Source organism: Solea solea, chromosome 14 (assembly GCF_958295425.1).
Source record: "Solea solea chromosome 14, fSolSol10.1, whole genome shotgun sequence".
NCBI classification, from domain to species: domain Eukaryota; kingdom Metazoa; phylum Chordata; class Actinopteri; order Pleuronectiformes; family Soleidae; genus Solea; species Solea solea.
Window position 1 is genome coordinate 12,527,296 of NC_081147.1, and position 24,586 is coordinate 12,551,881.

Sequence of the window (24,586 nt, forward strand, 5' to 3'; positions counted from 1 at the left end):
GGAGAGTCATGTATATTAATTGTTATTGACCTACTGTATAAAGGGTAAATAACGTACACAATAGTAATTACAAATGATATTAAGACTCATATAACAATATAAATGTTTGGGCCCTCATGTGTATGAATTGTTGTCAGTTCAATTGTTGACCCCCCTAATGTTTAATTTTTGATTAAAAAAAAATGAAAGGGGAAATGATCAGCGTATCAAAAATAATAACAACAAACTCTGAATAATTTAAACTGCATCATCACTTTTTATTTTGCAATAATTTTCAGAAATGTTACAGTTATGAAAAAACAATGTGAGCTGTTATGATAAAATGCAGGTTTGCAATCGTTGAGGAAAATCATCTTGGAAAAAGAAGCTTGTAAAAGCCAAGAGGTGAACCAGGTTGAAACTAATCCGTGACAGTGATATTCTTAATCCTGCTGAAGGTGCCAGGCCAATATGTAGCAGATGTCCCTGTCACTCTGAACACACACTGAAGAAAATATTTAGAAATGTGCTGATGCATATTTGGCCTGCGTGTCAGGGAATGAGAGAATGATCTGTTGTGTGCTGCTGCTGCTGCTGCTGCTGCTGCTGCTGCTGCTGCTGCTGCTGCTGCTGCTGCTGCTGCTGCTGCTGCTGCTGCTGCTGCTGCTGCTGCTGCTGCTGCTGGACTGGGCAAGATGCTTGAAGATGGAATTCAGCTATTCCACATTCAAAGCAGAAAGCTCACTGTGGTTAGAAGCTAGCATCATATCACCATGTTTTATGGTGCAGGAATGTAGTGTTTATTTGCTGGTGTTATTGTGATTGTCACCCCTTGGGCAAATCAAGTTTTAGACAATGCAAACTTAGCTGCGGAAATGGAATGAACAGAAGTGCAAATCAAGTATAAAATCAAACTTCAGAAGTTAAAGATAATGCACATTATAGTCTCATATGTACTTAAAATCCATTTCTTTTGCTCCTTTTCTCACAAACACATCTCTCAACATACAACATTCTCCTAAACATTACTGATACATGATGATCAGCACAAAATCCACCCAAATTATGCACACATCAATCTCAAAAATGATTATTACAATCAATATGCCTTCCATTTTGCCATTAAATCTTCAGGAGACATTTGTTCATTTAATTGTTCATCATCAAAAAACCCTTAGATTTTTTTTCCTGAAGCATTGACACAGTGCTTCATTGACTAGGCTCTCTGCTCCTTACATAATTCTACACCTACACTGCCCTTTCTCTCTGTCATTCATTGTCAATCTGTCTGTAAACCCTACATTCATTTTAGCAAATGCAGTACATAAAGCAACACATAGACTGTACGTCACGTTAGACTGATTATTGCACTGTGATAATAATGCACATTATTTATTTTCCATTGAGTAAAATGGATAATAAGCTGTGGTGAATACTTAAACCGTGTATGATATGTGAGTACTATGTGTCCTACCTACCACTGTGTTTTTGTGATGGAAAAGATATGTCAACTAATTTAAATTAATATCGTCTAAATTGGTATTCATTATGAATTTGTTGGATATGATACTTTATCAATACAGCATAAGGACAATGCCTCAACCAAAGCACTGCATAGTCAAGATACTGAATACAGAGATATGTATTTACACAACTATCAATTTGTGTCCCTTCTATGCCTTCAAAGTAAAAGTCTCCCTCTATTTTTCCTTGTGCAAGACCAGTAAATACAAAGATAATTCCGTAATGATTTATCAATACAATACCCCTTAACCATGACACTATTTAATAGTAACAGTGACTGTGAAGGTATATTTGTTGTGAAGATGAAATGTTAATTTCAAGTAAGTTCAAATGTCTTTGGTTATTTTGAGTCTTTGCACTTTTTGGTATATATGAAGCATACAAGCCACAGCAACTGCATTATGTAAAAAGCTTGTTCTTGTCAGTCTGTACTAGAAATGTGAGTCATTAAAATGCTAGTGCTACCTTGATAAATTGTCCACAAAGCAATTAAAGTTGTGGAAAGGTAACTTGTTTAACATTAGTCGGCTGAAACATCCATCCCACAGTTCTTACTGTTTGATGCAATGGCACAAATGTCTATGAACACATGAAGTCAGCCTGCAACACTCTCACAGATCAGTGGAGACGGTGCTTCTCTTCACCCTCAGGCTGCCGCCCCAGCCTCGGGGACAGGTGTTGTAGGAGTGCGGGCCAGGCGATCGAAGGCCAGAGTCTTCAGACTCAACAGAGGCATCAGAGTCTGTGAGCGAGCGAGTGTTGTAAAGCCTCACAGGAGAGCAGATCCTCTGTGTCGGGGTGGGAGGTGGGCTGGTGAAGATAGGGGACTGGGCGCCCAGTGCTCGTGACTGGAAGGGGCTTGTGGGTGGTTTGTGACAGTCGTACCCATGGTGCAAATTTCCCAGAGGTGAGATGGGGAGGTTGTGACCACTGAGTGCACCAGGGGAAGGACTGTTTTTACGTTTTGCTGCATTGATTATGTTCTTTGCCAGGAGGCGGTGGTTGGCCTTAGAGTCTAAATTATTAACAGTGGGAGACATGCAGCGACTGTCTTTGGTTTGGAGAATAGGAGAGGTGGCAGAGGATGTGTACAGAGGTTTAGTGGTGGAGAATGGTAAACTGCTATGAGAGAGTCCTGGAGACTGGGAACGAGAACCCCAAGGAGGAGAGATAGGAGATGTGTTTTTTGGTGTTTGGGAGGGTCTGTATGTGGAACTGGAGATAGTAGAGGAAGTATTCTGGCTTACCATTGGGGACTGGCATCTTGACCCCCAAGGAGGTGAGATAGGGGATGTGGTTATAGGTGTTTGTGAGACTCTGGGTGTGGAAATGGAGATGTTAGTGGAAGTATTCTGGCTTACCATTGGGGACTGGCACCTTGAGCCCCACGGAGGAGAGACAAGAGCTGTGTCTGTGTGTGTCTGGGTGGGTCTTGATGTAGAAATGGGGACATCATGTGAAGTATTATGGCTTACCATTGGGGACTGACATCTTGACCCCCAAGGGGAGCATGGAGGGGTGACTCCAGATGTTTGAGAGGGTCTGAATGTTGGTGTAGAGTTAGTTTTGGAAAAGTGGATATTCTGATTGGTCATGGGTGACAGGCATCTTGTAACCATGGGAGAGGAGACAGGGGAAGTGATTGAATGGATGGAGCTGGAGGTGTTGGTGTTGGTGTTGGAGGGGCAATTCATTTGGAGGCTGGAAGTCCAGGTTCCTGTGTTGGGACCCTCTGGGCTGCTGAAACGTCTGGCAAGATTCGGTATCCTGGTTGGTGTGGTAGTCTCACTGGAGGTCTCACCTACAGTTGAGTCCTTTGATGTCTGTTGGCAATAACAAATACTTTAGTTTATTCTTAGGGTAGATGGTTGAAAAATATATGTACATATTTAATGTGCAAGAAGACCAATATCACATTCATTCATGAAACATTTATATTCTCTCAGTAAATGTATTTTGATAAAATAATATATGCAGTACATGTTCAGTCTGATCTCAGTGTATTTATTCCCTTCTCCTATTTGTGCTTAGCCTGGCCACCAGTGTACTTGGTCCCGCTTCTTTGGTGTCTCTCTCAGGTTACTGTAATCTGGCCTCTCTGAGGTGGTTAACCTTTACGGAGATATGAACTTACTCAACTGATCTTAACATTCTGTGCTTTGCTAACCATCTATGCTTAGCATAATAATATTATGCCAGTCTGTAGTTAGAGGCTGAACTGAGATCAGTACCCTGACAAGTTAAGGTCTTTTATGATGTGGTCATGTTTCAAATGTTCAGGGCATCAGTAAAAGAAACAAGACCCAGGTCAAAGGTCATACCATTTGTCCAAAGGTCTGATCCCCTGAAGATAAAACAAGACTGAGGGTCAGGCCTCAACACAAATACACACAAACCAGATTATTTTGTGTTAAGTCCTAAATACATCTGGCTCCTGTAAACTACTTAATGATGACATTGGATTTAATGGTGTATCCATGTTTTTGCAGTGACAGGAAGAAACAGGAATAAGAAGGAACTTACAGTGAGAGGAAGTCAGTGAAGTCAAGAAATAAGTAGAAAGAGGAAGAGTTCACAGCACAATGTTAGCAGCTTTAATCGGAGAAGGGAAAATGCAGTATAACACAAAAATCAGCAGAAACAATAACAGCAGAAGAGAGAAGTAAATCAAGCTTTATGAATGGAAACGTGCATAAACTGTCAGTGACTGATGACATCCTATGAAAATATGCTTAAGGAATAACTGCTTAGTGTCACAAAATAAAAAACATGTATGTGTAAATTAGTATGCAGCCTGTAGATCTGAAACATCAAATAATCAGAGTACACACCATATATTTAGGTAGGAAAAGCTGGAAAACAGAGTATATAACCCCGAAGACATCGAGACATAAAAGGAGCTCTCGCACTGTAACTCTCATGTCAGTGAGCAGCATTAAATTGCAAATCTTGGATCATAAAGCAGATGCCAGACCATCTGTTAAAGTGCTTTGTGAAGCAGCAACACCCTAGTGACCACAGAACTGGGAGGAAAAGTGGGGGGGAAATGGAAAAAGTGTGAAGTTTTCTCATCATATTTTAGAATGCAATTGAAATAGAAGTGAAGTGCTGACGTGCATAGCAGCTTTGGGTATAGCACTTAAGTGATTAGTTCAAGGCACAGTTTATTTTATTTTAAATAGAAATAATTTTTACTTTTAAGTTGTTTCTTCATATGGAGACGAACAAGTGAATATTCAGTGCATATTTGTAATATTTTGTGACATGTGACATTGGCTATACTGTGTATTGACAATGCCAGAGATGGTACGAAAAAGAAGAGGCACAAGAAGAAGGCACAAGTTTAAGTAAAAGTGCAATGAATGATTAGCTCTACAACTGTGTGCAAAAAAAGATCTAAACTCTAATGAAAACACATTTTCTAAAAACGATACACAGAAGGTTTCCACACCTGTGGTGTAATCCCTGCCTTCTTGGCAGAAAATGTGGGCTTTGGTGCCTGGACCCCTGACCGGGGAGAGGACACTTGCTCTGGAGAAAAGGCAGACATAGCAGATCTAACCCGTGGCTGCACAGAGGCTGGATGTGAATAATACTCTGCTCCTCCTGTGGGGCTGAGGGGCAGCTGAGGAGACATGCACTGAGTATTGAAGTGAGAAGGAGGTTTGCTAGATAATGAAGTCTGTCTGGAGAAGGTTTGGTTGGTGATCTGGCTCTTGGCTTGTGGGGCTCCTCTGGGTAGTGTACTAATGGGGTGGTCTTTGACTGGGGTAAATGTGAAGAGGGATGGGTTAAGCTGGTAAGGTCGGTGCCTTGACAGGTCCATCTCTATCTTGGAGCATCCGTTTTCTAAAGGTGGTGATTCTGGAACTGGCTGTGGTACTGGAGCTTTTGGCCTGGGTTTTTGCTTCACGGCTTGTTGGGTCTTTAAATTTTGTGAAAACTGAGCTGTCATGTCAGAATTTTTAGCAATGGCCTTGACCCTCCCAGGCATGTTGGATGGGTAAACCCAAGATGGTGGTAAAGACATTGTGGGAGACAGAGACCTCGTTTGATTTGCACTCTGATTATCAACAACATATTTCTCCATCCTGGATTGACGCTTGGCAAACAGCTCAGCCCCCTTTCCTGAAACGTTGGTAAGGTTCTGCTCTAGTCTGTGCTCTGCCCTGGGTTCAGTCCTGGAGCTCCTAAGGCATGAAGCCCACTCTGGAGCTTTAGCCCCCTCTGCCTTATCTTCTTCCTTGGCGAGGAAGTTGGAGGCCTCTGCACCCAGAGCCAGTAACTCTTCCTCAGGCGTAGGCTCAGGCACCGATCTATGTCCGTGTTTCTTCCTTTCATCCACACCTTGCACCAAAGTCAGCAGCTCAGGGTTTGGAGCTACCACCGGTTTCTGTTTGAATGTGAACATTGACTTCTTAGTTGCCCTCCTTGCAGTCCCTTCCTCAAGTATTCCTGTTTTAATTGTTATTATTGACTTCCTCTCACCGGAGGGCTGAGGAATGAAGGTGGATGGCTTTGGGGCTGTGGGAGGGCAATAATGAGGGTTGGGTGGATGGGGAGATACAGGAGAAACTGGGAACTGAGATGGTGGATGGGAGGAAGGGGAAGTCACAGGAGACATCGTAGGTGGACTGGAGTAGTAGGCCTGTAGAGGTTGGTTTGTAAAGGCTGGGAGAGGTGGCATGGGATATGATGGAGGCGGAGGTGGAGATGAGAATGCCACAGGTTGTGGAGCTGTGAAAGCAGGCAGAGGAGGAGTGTTGTAAGAAGGAGGAGGTGGGGTGTCCATGACAGGGTTGGTTTCCTCTGAAGACTGTACTGTTGGTGGGGAGAAAAAGGGTCTGGCACTTCTGTTGGTGATGGTGCCTGTCTGCTTGGATGTGGACACAAACACCCTGTCTGATCCAGAGGTGCTGTGGCAGCCACTAAGAAGCACTCCACTGGGAGCTGGCCCTGTTATCCCTACCCCCCCCTCGACATGCCCCATCATGACTGGATCACTGTTATAATTTCCAGGGGGAATCTCATCCTTGACTTTCTCCTCATGAATTTTATCTCCTGACTCTTTGTCTTCATCCTGTTCTTCCTTGACAGGAAGGAAGTGCCTCTCTTGGATAACACTCTCCTCTAAGTCCTCTTCTCTGTGGAAATCTGTATGTGGTTCCTCCATGATATCACCTACTGTAGGGACCTTTATAGGTGTTGGGAAGAGTGATTTTGTGGAGCTATTCTTAATGTTGAGATCTCTATCTTTTTCCTCACGGCTCCTCTCTGCCCATGTTGGTTTGTTAGACGAGGGTTCAGTTTTCACATTCTCTACCCTGTCCTCTTGTGACCCCTCTCCACAGCTTTCAAGCGTGAAGGCGTTGACTCTCTGCTTGCGGCGGTTGAAGAGCTGCACGCCTCGGGAGCTAGAGTTGGAAGGGACGGTGAGCTGAGTGGCAATGATCTGGCTCCTGACTCGAGCCTCTTTGAGTTCCTTCTCTGATAAACTGGCACTCCGAGTCAGATCTAAAGTGAAAGGGACAGGGAGAGAAAATAGACACCCTGATCAGTGAGATAAAAACAGAAATGTTTGATTAATAATCAAAACTGTCCTAACTTTTGGGGACTTTTGTCTCCTATTCAAAGAAATACCACTCCCTCGACATCTAATTAAAGCTCACCACAGTGCTTTCATGTCCAAATAGAGAGAATCAGCAGGGACAAATTTTTTAACAAGTCTGGGGTTGAATTTTCTCTTTACAACCCACATTTCTGAACCATATGTTTTTTATTATTCTTTGCACAACTTTTTATTTCAACCTCTCCAGCAACAACATACAGTTTTGAGGACACTTGAATCAGCAGACTGGGGCCACAGACAAATAATTAACAGACATATGCAGAGAAACACTTCAAATAAACAGTTTAATAGTAAGAAAGTATAGAAAGGCTTCTTGGCCCATATGAATAGCAATTTTTGGGCCATTGTCTTCTGTAGGACCAAAGAAAATCATCAGTGTAGAACAGTGATTCTGCAGTTTGCTGACTGCTTTGAAATTTACAGCTGAAATATGTCGAGGTTATAGCTGACAGTTTGTTTTCTGAGCTTAAGAGCTCCATTCCAGGCAGTGGAGCTATTTCCTCTGCCATCTGCAATAGTCCCTCCCTGAGCATTCCTCCACTGCTGAGAAAACTCCCTGCCTGAGCTTCCAACATGCTTTTGGTTTCCCTCTGAAGTTAATTCGTGCAACACTGCAGCTTAAGCCCTTAATAGACAATTTTTACAATCTGCAGCCTCCAAAAATGAGACCTTTCAACTGCCGTCTATAAACATACTATACAATCAAGTGTTCCCATCTTAAATATAGTTTGTGTGGGGACAAATCAAAGCTACATCTTGAGAGAATAAAAATGGCTGTTAGCTTGTGGAGGATATTAAACCCCATTTTATTTAATAATGTGGTATATTCCACAGCTGCATTATTTGATACAACTGAAACTAACATGATCACTCCTCCAGAAGAAGGAATAATATGCATCTGTCATTAATTTTTACAGTCTGCCCTCACAGCTATTCATTTAACTCTTTGCAAGCTCGTATAAACTCTATTAAAGTTAAACGTATTTTTCTTACTTTTCATAGACAAAGAGTAACAATGGGTTCCATTTAGATAATTTATAGCCATTTTAAAACCTTTGATGGTGACTGTAGTCATGTCTGCAAGGTAATGCAGTGTCATTTTGTATTAGTCAACTCGACACTGACAGAGGAAAGATGGAGTGTGACACCACCAGGAGAGGGGTATATCAACCATTTGATATCTTTGTGACAGCAATATAACAAAGGATAAAACAATTATCACACAACCTTTAAAACAAGCTCTCCCCACAGTGATATTGGCAAGAGCATGAATCACTTTCCTTTTCATAAGTTGCTGCAGAGACATGAAAACAGTCCTGTCACACAGGTACCCGCTGTACCCTCGCAGCCTTTTATCAAGGTTGTCAATACGAGCGGGGAGACCTTCACAGGTCCAAATGATGACTTTTATTTGTCGCTTAGTGTTTATGACGCATGCTTATACCAGAATATACCTGAGCGGTGAGGCATGAAATGAAATGTCTCCACTGTAAACATCAACCTCTGCTGTGAGCCAGGCTTAATCACGGAACATGCAGGTGCAAATCTCATCAGTGAATAAGCCCATGACCAGATTATACGTGTTATACACTTTCTGAAATTCAGACTTTTATCTCTTTTTCCGTTGATTTTATTTGTATATAACTTAAGTAATATTAAACAATACAAGCCACTTTGTCTGTACAGATAAGATGTCATCGATAACCAATAAATTAATAGAAATGAGTTGCATATTACAGATCACAGCATAGGCTAAACTTTGAAAAGAATCAGACATAACTTTTTTAGTTTTGATGAAACTTAATGGATGTTGTCCTCTGTTTCAGGAGTCCCATTTTCTGCAACTGAACAGGCAAGTGCCAACAGTGCTGCTTTATATAAAACTCATTCGCTAAGAGTTAATAGAAAGTTAAATTCGTCTGGCTGGATTTTAATCTAATCTCTTACCTTTTTCATGTCAAAACTCAGAGCTCCGCTGTTTTCTAGTACCTCCAGGAAAGTTTTCAATTTAACTGCGCCTGATCGCTTCAGACCCCCTTTTCTGTACAGAGACCGAGACATGGGATCCAATTTCTTGCTCTCCAGTCCAGCACACAGACCGGCAGGGAGAGGAGGAGGAGAAGGAGGAGGAGGAGGGGGGAGGAGGAGGCCTGTAGCTGGAGGCTGTGCTGTGTGTCTGTCACTCAGCCTCCAGCTCTGATTCACTATTAAAAAAATTCTGTGCTACCACTGCCTCCACAGGGTTTCCACTTATTATAGAAACGGAGACATACCTCTGAGGAAAAAAAGCTTGAGCTGTAGTTGAGAAAGTATTGAAGTTGAAGACTCTCTTTTGACAGTTCTGGAGGAATATCCAATCAATGGTGAGCATCGAGCGGCTAATCTCTGTCTAATATCCTGTGATGGTAGGGGAGAGACTTTGACCCTTGTAGCACTCTTTGAAGTGGGAAAGGGAACCTACCACTGGGACACCAGAGCTCCAGCACCTCTGCTGTCCTCCATGTCTGTCTGGATATCAACACACCATGTGTGTGTTTTCTGTGAACTCTCCTCACCCCAGTATCTGCCCTCTATGACTCCTCTGGGCCGTGAGCCGGAAAGGAAATTCCTTTCCTGCCCTCCAAAAATGACAAACTCAGCCCTCGATGATGCAAGAGCCTGCACATCTCATTGTCCACCCTCCATTTTCTACCTAGCTTACTCTATATCCCTCTGCCCTTGATCCCATCACCAAGACTGGAACACTCCCCCACAGTGGGAGGATTTTAAATCCGGGGGCCAACCATGCTTTTGTGTATCAGAGGTCAGATTACCCCTGTCGGATGTTTTACTTCTGTGGGCGATGGCTGTGTGGGATGACAGCACCAGCCCCCGTGGGTGATGTGTGAAACGGAATGGAAAGACGAGGATTAACAGAGGTCCTGGGATTTTACCAGACTGAAAAACCCCCGGTGGATCCCATGGGGAAACACAAGTCCAGCCCACAGGTTGAAATCCAGCGCTGCTGCTAATATTGTTGCTCCTGTGCTTCATGACTGTGGTCTCAGCAAAGGTGGAGTTGACGTTTGTTCCTTTGCAGCACTTGTGAGGGAACCAATTAGTGCATAATGAGTGATGAGAAAAGCGTTGGAAGTGCAGAGGCGAGATGTTTATCTGGGCCTTGGCGACATAACAGTTATTTAATGGTCATGACCTTTGTGTTTTACTTCCCCACCAGCTCAGTGTCAACAATGACTATTGTTTTGTTGTTGAAGTTGCTGTTTTAATAATGCTTTTTAACAGCATAATGATGTGGTATTGATGTTACCTCCCTCTTTTTGGAGTCGACACTTGTGAAAGTAAAAGAGAAAGGTCTGACAAAGTTTCCAAACCCCCCACAAGTTAGCCTATTATTGTCTGTGGCTGTGTTGTATATCAAGTCTGGCCCTTTGCAGTGATGCATGATTGCATTTCCATTTCTGTTAGGACAGCCTGTCTCCTTACAGCATGGAAACAGATGTTTCATTGAGCATTTCACTGTGTCAAGTTGCAGAGATGAGGCAGAGTTGCCTGTTTTCTTTATTTGCCGCCTGCTCCTCTCAGTTGTAAGTTATCTGTAATAATGACTGAAGTTAAATACTGTAGCTGTACGGCTGCTCTGCAAACAAACTCCTGAGATGTATTTACGGTGACATTTCTGCATTAGGACGTCGCAGAGTAACTGCTTTCCAATTAAATGCCAGACAAACAAACACTTACTTGTTTTCCGGCTCATCTTTTCTTTGTTGAATCCTGTCTTCTCCCACAATGCATTGCACTCTGTCCCAGGAGTGTCCATGTCTTGTGTTGCCTGGAGAGGTTTTGTAATTTCTCCTGGACTCCAGCTCACCCCTCTCCTGACGGACGTGTGTCCCGTCTTCATCTCCATCGCTACCCAAACTTTAACGTCTCTGCTGCAGCAGGGGAAAAAATAGAAGCCCACAGCAGAAGGAAATGTGACGGATTCGTTGTTGTCAGATAAATCTTCTCTCCTGATAAGAGGAAACCACCAATTCAGTTGAAGGATGGGAGGTTTTACTCCTTACTAGCAGGCAGCCAGAAAGTTTGAGAAGCATAGGCAAACACAGCAAGAAAAGTTCACTGTTACAGGTTGCTTCCTCCGATCATGGAAATCCAGAAGTCCTTCCAAATGTTGCTGAGCTAAAATTAAATGAGAGAAGCGTGCTCTCTTTTTGGTCGTCTTGAAGTGTTTCTCTCTTTCTTACAGTACCTCCCAGCAGGGTGAGCTTTGTGTCTTGGATGAGTTCCCATGGACAGCTGCCACAAAAGCTGCACAAGTTTGTTGTGCTCTGTTACAAATCATCTGTTCCTAGAATGACAAAACAGTCCAGCCTTCTCCCTTTGAGTCCTCCTTTTTCCTTTTCCCAGACTTTGCTCTTCCCTCTCTGCTATTTTGGTCACCAAAACATGCTTTTCGTCTACATCCCTATCGCCGGCACGCAGATTATTTCTCTCTCGGAGAAAGGGCTCTGCCCTTTATCTTTGGGATCATAACTCTGCAGTGACGTGAAGGCGGACTGTGTATATGGCAACTTCCTGCTGTTAGGTGCATGTGAGTAATAACAGTTCACTCTGGAAAGGTCATTCCATGGACTGATTTCTCCTCAGAGCCTCAAAATTCATTTGCAGACAGTTTTGTTATAGAAAAATGCATCCAGAATTATGGATTTGTCATGAATTCAGTAACTTTGTGGGCAGCAGCTCCTCCATTCAGACTTTCTTGGTTTTGCGTCTAAAATCCCGACTCTTCACTCAGTTTTGCATTTGATGAACTGAGCTGGTGGCAAAAGGACAGACTGAGGGAAGGAAAGGTCACTCCAGCTAATCTCCCTCCACGTCCACTTGGATCACCTGCAAAACATGAGAAATAAGCAGGATTAGTTCACCAAAGTCAAAAGCATTCAAATTCTACAGTTATGTTAATTTATTGTGGAATTTACACAGACAAAGGCCAGATGTTACATCACAGTTATTAATGATATTCACACGGTTGGCAGACTTTTTCCATTGTCCATCAGTTTATTCGCAATGATTTGTGCAGAGACTGTAAATATAATCATCCTATTTTCCGCACAAATTGCAACAGAGCTCTGTTCAATGAGAAACAGGTCTGACAAACTTTTCAATATTCTCAGCTTCGGCTCCAGAAGACAACATTTGAAAACGCAAGTCCATTTTTAGAGACAATAAAAGTCATGATGGGCATTCTCACTTTGAACTTAAGTTCAAGGGTGTAGTAGGAAATGAGAAGATGCTGCCATAAAAGTCAGAAAAAACTCATAATAATATCTCTGGCATAAGGGATGAAGGTCACTTTTTATAAGGGCATTAATGTCACAAGTCTGTATAAAACCTGGCAAATAATTAGCTTTATCTCAGAGTCTGTGTCTACAGTAAGACACAGAACACACGGATGAAACATTTCTATGCAGCGTGAAGTGAAAGAAAATGGAATATCCTGCAGTGACATCCTATGCATTCTTTCCTCTTATTCAATAAACCATTTCATTACATTTCACCTTCACAGATATTAGGACCCACTGGCAGAGTTTGAGACGATAATTTGTGCTTGCACGTCCTTGTCCTTGATCAGACTTGCCTCTCCTTGAATCTGATCAGGGTTGCATTTGTTTTTGTTAGTGAGTCACCACTGTAACACCCGAGAGTGCTGAGAGCCACACACACACACATACACATAATCATTATTTTTCATTTTCAGAGGTCTCTCAGAGGTATAGCAACCATGTCCATGTTCATCTTTTCACAAGGTGTGCTAGCACACTAAATTAGTTTGCATCCCTTGAAGACTGTGTTGTGCGGAGACGCTGTCCGACATGACATCTGAGTCATGGCGGCCTGTGGGAGGTGCTGCTCGTTGGCCCCTGAACACAATCAAAACCAAACAAAACAATGCCCCACCTCCCTGCAGAAGAGACACAAAAATGGTCCACAGTTTAGCTGACTGTTGTGCCAAGAGAGTAGAGATAAAGGTCATCACTGTTTAGACCTTCATCACAACAGCCCTCTGATTCCCGCAGATGTGCAATCCACGCTGTGATGGATCTGAATCTCATCTGTAACGTACATTGTCTTCCTGGACGGAGACAATATGTATTTGTTTCCTTCCAAAACTGAATAACACCAGTGGTCATCGCATGTCCGTTCAGCATCTTCTTAAAATTGTAAAATGTACAACAATATGTTTTTTATTAAGTTAACGTTTACTTTTAGCTGCCCCCACTAATAATACAAATTAATTCAATCAGGTCAAGAAGAAAATAGTGGGTTTTTTTTTTTAGCCTTGCCTACTCAGTGTTCATTGAGCCAGTGCTCTAAGAAACGAAAAGAAAAGAGAATCAGAAAACAAGACACAGCACAAATGTGAGCTATCAAATGAACATGTGTCAAATGAAACTGGAAAATGTCTTTTCAAAGATAACGCAGATAAACTAAGCTTCCAACACTTTTTGAGGTTCATTGTCAACATGCTACACTTTTAGCCGTTCCTCAAGCTAGTAGAAATATTGCAATATGCCCCCTGAAATCAAAGAGAACAGAGGTCAACATGTGTCAAAGGTTTCCTCTGCTCCTCATGCTGTAACACACTGATTAAAATATGGTTTATTATTCTCTCTTAGTCAAGAAAGCGTTGGACAAAGAACAGATGTAGGGAAAATTTGACATCAGCAGGGAAGCACAATCACTCTGGGCCGGAAAACAAACATATGGACTCTGTAAATTCTTTTCTTTTTTTTCTCTTTTCTCCCAGTTTCTTAATTTCCATCCTGACTGTTGTATTCCACCCAGACACACTTGTGATATCTACTCTGCCCTAACTGATCCCTATCTACTTGCCATACCTAAGATTTGATGTCATCTCTCCTCTTTCCCCTTCTACCCTACAATTACCTTGAAGATGAAAAGGTATTTTACAGTGCCCACCTGTGCCGCTCCTCAGCGCCCACCACTGCACACCTTTCCTGTGCCACCCACTGACCTCTATGACTAGAGCCAAGGGTATCATTTACAGTCTGGCCCATAGGCCACTTTAGTGTGTAATCAACCAGTTCCTGTACATCATCAGTACACGGCAGATTCATATGCAGACGGCAGATCTATCCCACAGCTCCCAGCAGCATGTCTCACATAGTGATGACACACAAACGAAAGGCTTTGGCAGCTGCACAAACTGTAATTATTCATCTGTCCCTTTCGGCCGTTTGTCTTATTCATTTGTTACACATCGGCATCAGTAACAAGAATACAGGAAGAATGTCAGTCACCCAATACATGAAATTCATTTTGGCATCTGCTCCCCATGTGTGTGTGGGTTTTCTCCGGGTTCTCCGGTTTTAGATTAGATAAATTGGACACTCTAAATTGACCGTAGGTGTGAGTGTGAGAGTGAATGGTTGTTTGTCTGTGTGGCCCTGTGATTGACTGATTGACCTGTCCAGAATGTAGCCTGCCTTTCGCCCTACGTCAACTGAGATTGGCACCAGCGCCCACCGCAACCCTCATGTTGAGGATAAAGCAGTAAAAGAGTGAGTGAGTGAGTGAGTGAGTGAGTGAGAGTGAGTACGGCATCTGTACATCATCTACTGCTCTGGGTGCACGTGTTGATGAGGCTGACTTCAATGGGAAAGTGGAAAAATGCATTCTGGCCACTGAAAGGCTGCACAGTCCATCCGTCAACAAGTGTATGATGCAACATGTGGTCAGGACCCTGACGAGCAAACCTTTATGACTGAATCCCATGGAGGCGGAGCTGCTATGTGTCTACTATCATGTCTTTGCACTGCTCCTTTACGGTTTGGCATGCAAAAACCATTTAGTTGTGAATGGCAGAAAGGCTTTATCAAGGCCTATCAATGTCTCTCTCTCTCTCTCTCTCTCTCTCTCTCTCCCTCCTTCACTCTCTCTCTCAGACACAGGAGCCATTCAAGGGCCCTTGCAGCAATATGAAATATTTTTGGATAGTGCTCTGAAATTGGCATTCCTGGTTCATAATTCCTCAGGAGGCTGTGATAGTCAACATGCCTCAGCTTGTGCCGGCTGATGACTGACATCTAAAACATTGCAGAGGCACAGACGCCAATGAAAGTCACAACTGTCTCCTTTCCTCTCTCTCTCTCTCTCCCTCTTTTTGGGATGCCTGCGCGTGCATTCATAAATCATGCAGAGGTAAACCTTGTAATGAAGTGTCTGCTTCATGTGCGGCTCATTCTGCTCTCGCAGCCGCAGGTGGGGAACTTCAAGAGGCAAAGATAAATACTTGAAGTAAGCGCGTATGATCTGCTGCCAAGAGGGGAGGAACCCTCGAAAACCATCAGTGTTATGATCTGAAAACTGTCAGACATGAAAGGAAGGAAGTAAATGCATGTCTTATAAATTGTAAAAAACAAAATGTAGTAAAAATGTGTGCAAATAATATTAACACAGCAAGAATTGTTTGGAAAATGTTATTGAGTTTTGTTTTGGCACATATTCACTTTATATCAAGACATTTGAGTTTCAAAACATCTTCAGTTGTGGCAAAACCTAAAGACTATCATTCACTAATATGTATATATATATATATATATATATATATATATGTATATATATATATATATATATATATATATATATGTATACATATATAACATATGACTGAACAAAACCTGCCATTGCCCCCCTGTAAAGCAGTTAATGGGTCTCACCTGTTGTGTTAACAGGAAGCAATTACTTATATATGTAAGTCAATACAGTCTCCAGCGGGTCTTTAATTAGATACACACTCTAATGTTACACAGTGCCGTTCAACTCTATAACCTGGCCAAACCCCAGGCTCCACACAGACAGGACAATAGACTTGGATATCAGTAACCACAGTGCTAATGTGGCCCGCCAGCCCCAGCCTTCAACGAGGGGGGGGGGGGAGAAAAACAGCAGCCAGATGTTTGTCATCTGCACAGACAAAGACTCTCAAAGTTTCCCCTCCTCTTCTGTGTTAGTTCACCACATTCCCTTTCTTTCACCCTCCAAGCAAAGATAGTGTCTTACCCCGTATAGATAAATATAATGGGCTGCAGGTGACAAAGTCTGCAGCGATCACAGTCTCACAGCGACAGATACAATTCCAGGATTTGATGCTCCTTCCTGTTTGGTGTGTGCTGAGCTAAATCATGCTGCTCACCTGTACTGTAGTGGGTCTGTCTGTGTGAGGCAGCATGAGTGCGTACTGCCCCTTTTCAGTTCCTTCGACTCGACACACACACCCTCCCCCTTTTACCTCTGCTCTCGCTCCCTCTCTCTCTCTCCCGATTGAAACAGACGAAGGATGGGGTTGGAAGGGGTTGGGTGGGGGGGGGGGGGGGGGGTCAGTTGGAACACAGAGGGTTCTTTGTCTGGGAGCTTTTCATATGGTTTCCTTCAAGCTTGCATACTGAACACATTATGCTATAATATATTTTCATATTCAACACGAGGATGTTGAGGGACCAGTGGGCCCCACTCTGTTCTCTTCTCCCCCGTCCTTTCGCTTTTTAACAATTTTTTCCCGCCATACACGCCAGGCAGAGAAATCCAAAGAAAGAATTCAAGAAAAAATGTAAGACTGAGTTCCTGCTAAAGCCACAGGCTCTGGATGCAGTGAATAATAACATTTATACACAGAAAATGATTTCCTCTGACATGGAGGCACCAAGGAGCTTTTTTTTTCCCCTTTCTTTTTTTTTGCCATGTGTGTGTATTGTTCAGCACAGTAATTCATGGACATTCATGTGTGACATGTGGTACACAATGTTTGGCCTCTTTGCAGGGAAGTTAAAACTCTAGTGCCTGTAGCTTTTAAATATAAGAAAATGTCCGTGACATTCAACCCATTGTTAAATGTGTTCACACGATTAAGTCTATCAGCTCTCTACACGGCAGTGTTTAGATCTGGTGTCACCCACCAACATTCTCGCGCTCCACGCGGGAAGTGATTATTTTTATGTCAAGACAGTCTGAGGAAACGGCAACATTGTGCGAGTAAAGCGAGACGTCGGCAAACAGGTTGGAGTACGACTGAAAACACAAAGAGGCACCTACGACAGGAGTGAATTTTTACTGCTATAAAAATACCCGATCAGTCATTGCTGTGACAGGATAAATGGTTTTTGACTTTGCCCACCCCGAAGTTGCCAATGTATACACACACACACACACACAAATGTGTATACACCTCAGTCAGGTCTGATAGTTTTGCCTGACAGAACCTGACAGATTGTTTCTGCTCACAAAGACCAAACAGAGGCAGAATAATATCATATATTATATATAAATGAGTGTAAGGAGTCAGGATGAGCTTACTGGTGCATGTATTCAGCCTGTGATTCATCACTTATAAAGAAAATAAACACAAAGTTTACCAAAAGGCAAACCACTTCGTCCAAGATCACTTTGGAACATGAGCATGTTGTGAAGCATTGGAAAACCATCTCTGAGTCCTGAGTAATTCAGAGGTGAGACGTGTTTGTCTGAACTTTACTTTTCACCACCTCTCCTCACCTGATGGATGCTCCTGCCAAGCTATTCAGACAATCCATCACGCTGAGTCTCGTTTAAGTAGCTTCTCAGCCTTGCCTTCGACATCACGTTCCGACGCCGACTCAAGATTCTTCTATCAATTCCCTCTCTTTCCTCACACGCCTGTCAAACCAGATTGATTTTTACTTTTCCTTTCTTTATGGGCTCACTTCAGACTACTTGTTCTGATTTTTCCCCTCAGTCTCCCCCTCTTCCTCACCATTGCTGTGTGCTCTCTCCTTTGACTCAGCCCCTCCTGACATGTTTATACTGTATGTGTAGAACCCCATGCAGCTGGGAGAGCCGCCATTAGCCGCTGTGTCTGCGGCTTTTTTTTTTTTCTTCTTCTCCGTCTTCACATTTTCAGTCGACGGGTTGACTCTGGTGTTTTGGCGTGACTCTCTGAAGGGCAGCTGTGTGTGTGTGTGTGAGGGAAAATGTAGCGCACATTCCTTCAGAAGAACCCTAAGTGATCTGGTTTGCATTCCCTCTCAACTCTGATGCATCTACAGAAGTTATTAAAGAGTGTTTGCTCCAGCCAAGGCTAAACTGATTAGAATCATACACAATCTGCTTTCTTGCGGCCATCCCTCAGCACATCCCACTGGATGTAATGGGATACAGCCTCGGGGCTGTTCAAAGGCACAGCTTCAGTATAAACACAGAGAAAGATACAATACACTATGCTTGTGGAGGTTTTGATGAGTATGTTCCTCAGTGATTATGAGGCATAACTCACTCTTGATGGCGTGTGTGTACGAAGCTACAGCTCCATACCAACTGTATTTATTGCGGATCCTCTGCAAATGTATACGTAGAACTGATTTTGTAAAGACGCGGCTCATGTTTAAGCGCGGCCTCTGTTTATTTTCAGTCATCCAGACATCTGTATTCCTCATAAACTACCTCAGAGGGTGTTGTGGTCTGAAGCAGCGATGAATAAAGCCTGGTAGATTCAGGGTGTGTCCCCTTGTGGTTTGATGATGTGCTGTATTACTTGCGAGGCCACATTTGAAAGAAACAGTCAGTACAGCAATCTAACTCCTTCACAGTATCCATCCATAGCGGTGTCTAACAGACAACTAATTTCACATTTAAAAGTACGAGCAGACTCAGAGGCCAATTTGGTCCCTGCTAATATGTAAAACCTCACACACACAATTCAGAATCCAATATATATGCTAAATATACTTCGTGGCACAAGCTTCACTACGACATAGTTTTGTGGTCTTAATTGCTTCCACAGACTGGGCAAGACATTGCTAGTGGATGCTGGATGCTGGATGTGTGTGTGTGTGTGTGTGTGTGCCAGACTTGGACCCACACTATGAGCATATGGCGGGAGCCCCGGTGCATTAATCCACAGACTGAGCCCAAAACCACAATCAGCTGGCTCAGGCTCTGTGTCTGGGACTGTCGAAACACACACACACACACACACACACACGGAGCCAATGCTGCTTTTTATGCATACAAAAAAAAGTGTATCAGCGATATCACTGTTGCCCCCTTGAATGTGTATTTGGCAACAACACTGCTCAGACAAAAAGTCAAAAATAATGGTACATGTGTCATTTGTGTCCAAGTTATCTGGTTTAAAATCCCACTCATCAGTGTTCATGCTGCTGCAGCAGCCAATACAAACAAACAGCGGATGTGGTCGATTTGATTTCGTCTGCATTTTTTTTTTAATGTAGGAGCAAACAGGCTTTTTCAGTCCTGGCTTCCATGAATGGACACTCCTCCACCAAACAGACCCCTGTCGCAATAGCATTTTTATTTTTAGTCAGGCAGAGATGAGGGATCTACTGACATCGAACATGAGAGGCGTGACCTGGAAACTCATCTAGCAGATAGACGGCCACGGACAAATTGCTGGACAAGCCAACAGAGGTGATTGTTGACGATGCCACAGAAATGCTGGTCACAGGACGGACAGTCGGTACATTTCCGTGTACTGCAGTCATAGCTGGACTTTGCCATGTAATTGGACCACTGTCCCACTATACAGGCACTAGTGGGAAATCGATATATAGATTGAATTTTGTCTGACTCTGTTACACTAGGTGGCGACAGCTTGTGAATACGAAGCAGCTTCCGGTGGATTGAGCAAACATTTTGTCTATAAATCCTGGATTTTGTCATTTTGCCTCAGTGCACCACCACAATGAATTTGAAATGAAACAATCAACAATCAACAATCAATCCTTAACGGTTAAGGAATTGTACACATTTATATAGAACAATTCCCTGTCAGAACAAGCAGATAAAGGTCTGCAGCTGATTGCAAGTGTTTAATTTGCGTTTGGTGGCTTTTCACTTACATTTTAAATATGATGTCCAAAGAGTTTCCAAAGAGGCCATCATCCAGAGAGCTAGCAAAAACATTAGGAGTGGCCAAATCAACAATTTTGTACATTCTTAAAAAGAAGGAATCCACTAGTGAAGAACTGGAAGACCACCAATGGTGAAGAAAAACCCTTTTTACAACATCCAGCCAAGTCAGGAACACGCTTGAGGAGGTGGGCGTGTCATTGTCAAAGTCTACAATCAGGAGACATCTTCATGAATGTAAATACACAGCAAGGTGCAAACCACTGATAATACTCAAGAAGACTCGACTTGAATTTGCGAGAAAAAATCTAAAAAAAAAAAACTTGTGGAGAAGGAAAGGAGCAGCTTGTGATCCAAAGCATACCACATCCTCAGTCAAACATGGAGGAGGACGCAGTGTTATGGCATGGGCATGTATGGGCTGCCAGTGAACCAGGCTCATGATGTGGCTGCTGATAGAAGTAGCAGGATGACTTCTGAAGTGTACAGGATTCTGATCCTCTCTGCTCAGATTCAGCTAAACGCTGCAAAACTGATAGGACGACCCAAATGACCCAAAACATACTGCAAAAGCAACACAAGAGCTATTGAAGGTAATGAAATGGAATGTGACTATGTCAGTCAGACCTGCAAACAAGGTGGTTGCAAAGCATCTCCAAGGAGGAAGCCCAAGTATGAAAACTAAACTTTTACTTATCACGATTTGAGTTTGTCTTATTATTTTTGAGCCCCTGAAAATGGACAACAATGAATAAAATTTATGGAAAAAAATAGCTTATAATTTCTGAAAGGTTAATGCAATTGGTTTTGTTCAATCCCTCAAATTAAAGCTGAGAGTCCACACTTGATTTCAAATTCCTTGTGGTAGTGTTACAGAGGTAAAACGGCAAAATGTGTGTCTTTGTACATACACTTGTAATTTGACTCATAATCCAACGTTCCAACTTTTCAGAAATTCAGTTTCATACAGTTTCAGTCGGACTAATACATTTACGTGTCTTTAAAAGTCTGCTTTAAGTCGGACTGACACAGTCACTTTGCTGGAGGTGAGTTCCAATCCACACAGTCTACCCGCAGTCCGGAACAGGACGAGGGCAAGTAGGTCACACATTCACTTTAAATGCAACACACAAGGAAAGTGTTTGGGTGATTTCTGATATAGTGAGTCAGGGTTAGTGTGGAGTCTCGTACCCGCATTCTATCTTAGATCAGGGGTTTGGGTGTGAGTACATAACAAGTGGTACACGTCTTTCACATGTAGTCATGGTTGTTATCTGTACAGGACATTAGATAATTCACTGGAATGTCTAGCAACACTTTAACACCCTATTTTCTCTATTGTCAGTAAGCATTAAGAATTAGGGGAAATGGGTGGGAGCTCCAGGAAGAAAAAAAAAAACAACAACACACAACCTGTCACTCTGCTGCAGCCAGGCCCTCTCTCCCATGCTGTGTCTTTGCAACCACAACCAAAATAATTAAAACTGAGAATCTAATAGCGGCATTTTATCCATTAAAAGAGTCTTATGCACACGCATATGGATCAAATGATGTGACATTCCTATCAGATTCTGTTAGTTTCAGCCCATTTCCATCTAAATGCCCTTCGCTTTGTTGCTGGGCCTCTGCAGATGGGATAAGAACAAGGCCGGAATTATTCTCCTAACAAGAGGCTCACTCTTTGTTTGGATCAATGCTCTGCACAATGTAATCAAAATTTACCAGAGGCCCAAAACCAAAATGCCAAACAGTGCTCTGGTTCACCGCCATGCAAGCCGAGGACTTAATGTGTGTCACACAGCACAAGCTCCTGACAAAATATATTTATTCATCTTACCTCCTGCAAATGAAATCAGCGTGCGTGTGTGAGAGCCCAAAATATCTGCCACAGTCATTGTGAGGAGGCAATGTGGTGAAATGTCAGGAAATCAGAGGCCCCAGTGTCTGAAAGAGTCACAGAAGGAGAAACATGAGAAGATGAGAGAAAATTCACTGTTTCATGTTCTTATTTCCAGTTCCAGCGCCTCATAAGTTCATGCTTAGTTTTACAAGTGGAAGTTTTAAGAGCTGAACCTTTAGATACCAGCAAACCACAATGACTTCCAATAATATTCATCAGAAATCTCTCAGGTTGCATTTGTGCAGTTGCACCAATGTGTCTCCCTCCCTACTCGCGTTGCGTCTGGAAGCAATTAAAGTCATACCTTCATACCTCCTGCCATCTGGGCTCTATGCTTGGTCGTCTCACATTTTTTACACTCTGAATTAAGAGAATATGTTGGATCATTTTTCATCCTGTGAGCCCATTTTCATTTTCATCTGGACACTAGAGTCTTTGTTGGTTCAAACTGACCCTCATTTTACATTTCTCAGTGAAAATAAGCCACCGGAGAGTGTTTCCATCTTTCACCTGGGAATACGTTACTGTAACAAGATTTTTTCGGAGTCTAATGCAGCTGCAAAAACATTCATGTCAAATGCTGCTGGGCCATATTTGAGAATGATCTCATTCATAATGCGAAATCAGTTCGCAGGCCTCATTCAGACAAAAATGGGATCAAAGAGCAGCAATTGAGGCTCAGTGTCATTTTACTTGCCTGTTAGTGCCTGAGGGTTAGCCAAACCAGTGAGTCAGGCTTTAATAGGTGCTCCTGCTGCTCACATTTAAGCAGAGCCTCCACAGTATATGTTCTGCTCATTACTCATCACTCCACGGCCTTAATGGTCTTCCCCTGGCCAGCAGTAGATCCCAGTTCTCTGAGGCGAGTGAAGGTACTGGCAAGAACATGAGTTTTCCGGTTGGGAGAAAGTGCTAAAAGAGTCCACAGAGGCCGATGTGTGGGTCACGGCGAAGCAGCTACACCAGAGGCCGGGGACAGTTATTTATCCTCTCCAAGCTCAAGAGACCAGAGGAGATTGGAGACAGTTTCTAAAGAGGACCCCAGTGAGCTGTCCACCAGCCGCCTGACAGATAGGACAGAACAGGAACACACACGACTTCCCCCCTGTATCCTGCAGAGGACATACTCAAGACCTGATCATGAACACCTCACGCTCACTTATCACGTCCTTGTTAAACAATGATGAATAAAAAAAGTATGTTTGCATGACTTTGCCCATTTTCAGTTGTTCCTTACAGGAAGCAATCAGCATTGGCAGGGGAGGAATCTCACTGAAGATGAAGAATTGTTCAATTTGACAAATCCATTCATCTTCTACCGCTTTATCCTCCACATGTGAGGGGCGGGGGGCGTGGTGGGGGGGGGGGGGGGGGGGGTTAATCCCATTCGTCAAATTGAACAGTTCTTCAGAATTATTGTTCAGGCAGATGCCAATGTTGATTGCTTCCTGTTAGGAACAACTGAAAAAGGGAAAAGTCATCCAAACTTACTTAAACAAAACAAAGGCTCACTGTACAGTGCTGTGAAAGCAGTAGGCAGCCACACTGCCAAAGCATTATAACCATCACTTCAGGATTTACAGTTCTTGCAGTCACACCATACTTGTTTCTTTTCTTTCTTTCTTTCTTTCTTTCTGTCTTTTTTTTTTTGAATTTCATAGTTCGGGGTGAAAATAATGTGTTTCCACTACAGACTGGTGAGAACTGGTTTGGTTGGACAGATTTTAGTCAGTGATATGAGAGACAGTGAAGCTCATGTACAGTTCAGACTAATTTATTAAGACTGACTCTAATACGGCACTAGCCAATTAATCCTGACAACGACAGAGTTGCTCTGGGCCTGGTTCATCCTTTTAAAGCTGCACAGGCTTGAAGGTCTCTGGCGGGCGGGTGATAAGTTGTATTGACAGTGATGATCTCTCTTTGTATCTGTTGTTTCACAGCCGATTATTATACGCCACAATCTCTATTTGGCTAATCTGGTTTATTAGGCGGCTAATGAGCTTTACATGCCTGACAGTTTCAGGATGCTGAAAAGGAATTAACTTGTGTTGTTTTTCTCCCTGTCCTCCCTGAACTTGTGTCAGTGCCAGTCTCAGCTCAGTGGTCATGTAAGCACTGTTGGCATAGTGACTGTTCCCTAAAGATACAGTTCACCATTTACTTAACACGCAAAGAAGTAGCTGAAAGACAGCTCTGTTTATCACTTCTGCTCCTGGTGGATGTCCACATCCAAACGCCATATTGCCAGTATGTTTTTTTAAAGAACATTTAGCAGTTATTTTTAATGATTACCAAAACAAAGCTTGTCCCATATTAGTGTAAGTGCTGAACTGGCACATAAGCATTGCTTTTTATTGCAGTGTAGTGTTTAAAGAAATAAAGTGTGTGAGACTCATGAGCGCTGTAATGGATCTAGTCTTAGTTTTATAATCACTGCTGGACCTGTTTCTTTTATGTGTATTTTCTTAACTAAAAATACATGTAGCTGTTACAAATGTACTTGGGCTGCGATTATTGTGAAACCAAAATGTAATGGTACATTTCTTGAGACAATAAGCCATGACTCATATTTTCAAACTCAATCCACATCACAGGTCTGTCAGTCTGACATTTAAGTCAATTGAATG

General features: G+C 42.8%; 1 protein-coding gene across 2 annotated transcripts; it reads right to left on the bottom strand.

The window, feature by feature from the left end:
• Positions 1-233: 233 nt before the first annotated feature.
• Positions 234-16,436, bottom strand: LOC131472883 (mucin-2). 2 transcript variants are annotated; one of them, XM_058650356.1, is made up of 4 exons: positions 16,350-16,436; positions 10,871-12,022; positions 4,955-7,017; positions 234-3,326 (listed from the first exon to the last, which is right to left on the bottom strand). In XM_058650356.1, the coding sequence occupies exons 2-4, from the start codon at positions 11,037-11,039 to the stop codon at positions 2,115-2,117; spliced, it is 3,444 nt and encodes a 1,147-aa protein (XP_058506339.1). In that variant the 5' UTR covers positions 11,040-12,022; positions 16,350-16,436; the 3' UTR covers positions 234-2,114. The 2 variants fall into 2 exon arrangements, with proteins under 2 accessions (XP_058506339.1, XP_058506338.1); XM_058650355.1 differs by having other exon boundaries at positions 16,217-16,382.
• Between the last annotated feature and the right edge of the window lie 8,150 nt (positions 16,437-24,586).